Source organism: Natrix helvetica (assembly GCF_964273705.1).
Source record: "Natrix helvetica genome assembly, chromosome: Z".
NCBI classification, from domain to species: domain Eukaryota; kingdom Metazoa; phylum Chordata; class Lepidosauria; order Squamata; family Natricidae; genus Natrix; species Natrix helvetica.
In genome coordinates this window covers 21,938,778-21,940,215 of record NC_138554.1, presented here as the reverse complement: position 1 = coordinate 21,940,215, position 1,438 = coordinate 21,938,778, and the positions used below count along the sequence as shown (strand labels likewise).

At 39.4% G+C, this 1,438-nt stretch overlaps 1 protein-coding gene across 1 annotated transcript; it reads left to right on the top strand.

Moving 5' to 3' along the window:
* The first annotated feature begins 399 nt into the window (after window positions 1–399).
* On the top strand, window positions 400–1,438 carry LOC309401832 (histone H4). The gene has a single exon (XM_081971119.1). The coding sequence runs from the start codon at window positions 752–754 to the stop codon at window positions 1,061–1,063; it is 312 nt and encodes a 103-aa protein (XP_081827245.1). The 5' UTR covers window positions 400–751; the 3' UTR covers window positions 1,064–1,438.

Genomic DNA, 1,438 nt, shown 5'->3' with positions numbered 1-1,438 from the left:
AAATCCATACTGGGTCAACCCTGGAATATTTTTAAAAGGAAAAAGAATCCATTCAATATTCTAAAAATGGATGTTACATTTGTGGGGTGAAAGTTGCAAGAAAGTATTACCAATAATACTATGTTTCAATTATGTCTGCACAGAAAATGAGGGGAATGAAGGAGAAAACCTCTACTAAATTGCACAAAAGGCAACTTAGTTGCACTAATGAAGTAATAGATGCAAGGCAACATTTGCCTTCTTTGCTTTTTCACTTTTGCCTTTTCATTGTGTGAATTGTCTCTCAAGGGAGCTGGAAAATAAATACCTTTCTGAAGCAATCAGCAAAGATATTTCAATAAATATTTTAAAACGTTATTCCCAGTAGGCTGAGAAAAAAACAATTATCCCTTTATTCGGTTTTAAATTTTATAACAATACATGCTGAATAGATAAATTATGAGAGGCTTGACACGTTGTTTATAGCTAAATTAGATGCCCCACATAATTTCTTTCTTTTTTAAAAAAAATTGGGCGCCAAAATCATCCATAGCTTTGAGTACTATTTACTGTATTCTGATTGGACAGTTTAATTCCGTATTGGTCATTCATTGGACAGAGGAACAATAAAGTTCGTTCATTTAAAAAAAAACCAAAGCCTTCCCCCGCTGTTTTCACTCCGGTCGGTCTCTACGCAATATAAGCTGAGAGATTCGTGCGGTAACAGCATTTCTTTTCCTGCAAGCGAGGTGAGCGGTGTTTGAAGAGAAACATGTCTGGACGCGGGAAAGGCGGCAAAGGACTCGGAAAAGGGGGCGCTAAGAGGCATCGGAAAGTGCTCCGCGATAACATCCAAGGCATTACCAAGCCTGCTATTCGCCGTTTAGCTCGCCGTGGGGGAGTAAAGCGTATTTCTGGCTTGATCTATGAAGAAACTCGAGGCGTGCTGAAGGTTTTTCTGGAAAACGTTATTCGTGATGCCGTGACCTACACCGAGCATGCAAAACGGAAGACCGTGACCGCGATGGACGTCGTTTACGCCTTGAAACGCCAAGGTCGTACTCTGTACGGCTTCGGAGGCTAAAAAGTTGAATTAACCGAATGCAAAACCCAAAGGTCCTTTTCAGGACCGCCAAATCTTTCAGAAAATCGGCTGAGTTGCTTGATGATTTGGTAGCCAGCATTTTGGTATAAACATTCATATCTTGTGTAGAGTGTTTATGTGTGTTCATGAGGCTCAAGTTCAGCTTGTTAGCAAATTTCAGGAGAACAATTCCTGCAGTTTTTTAATCCAAGATTTTCTGAAATAGGTTGCTGCTATTGTCTTTTCAACAGGGTTGTGAGAAATCAACACCCCAGGAAATCTGGCTTTTGAGGCAGAGTTCATGATTTCAACCCCTGTATCAAATTAGGCTTTCTTTAATATTGCTAACATGAAAATAAAAAGTATTTTGTAGCA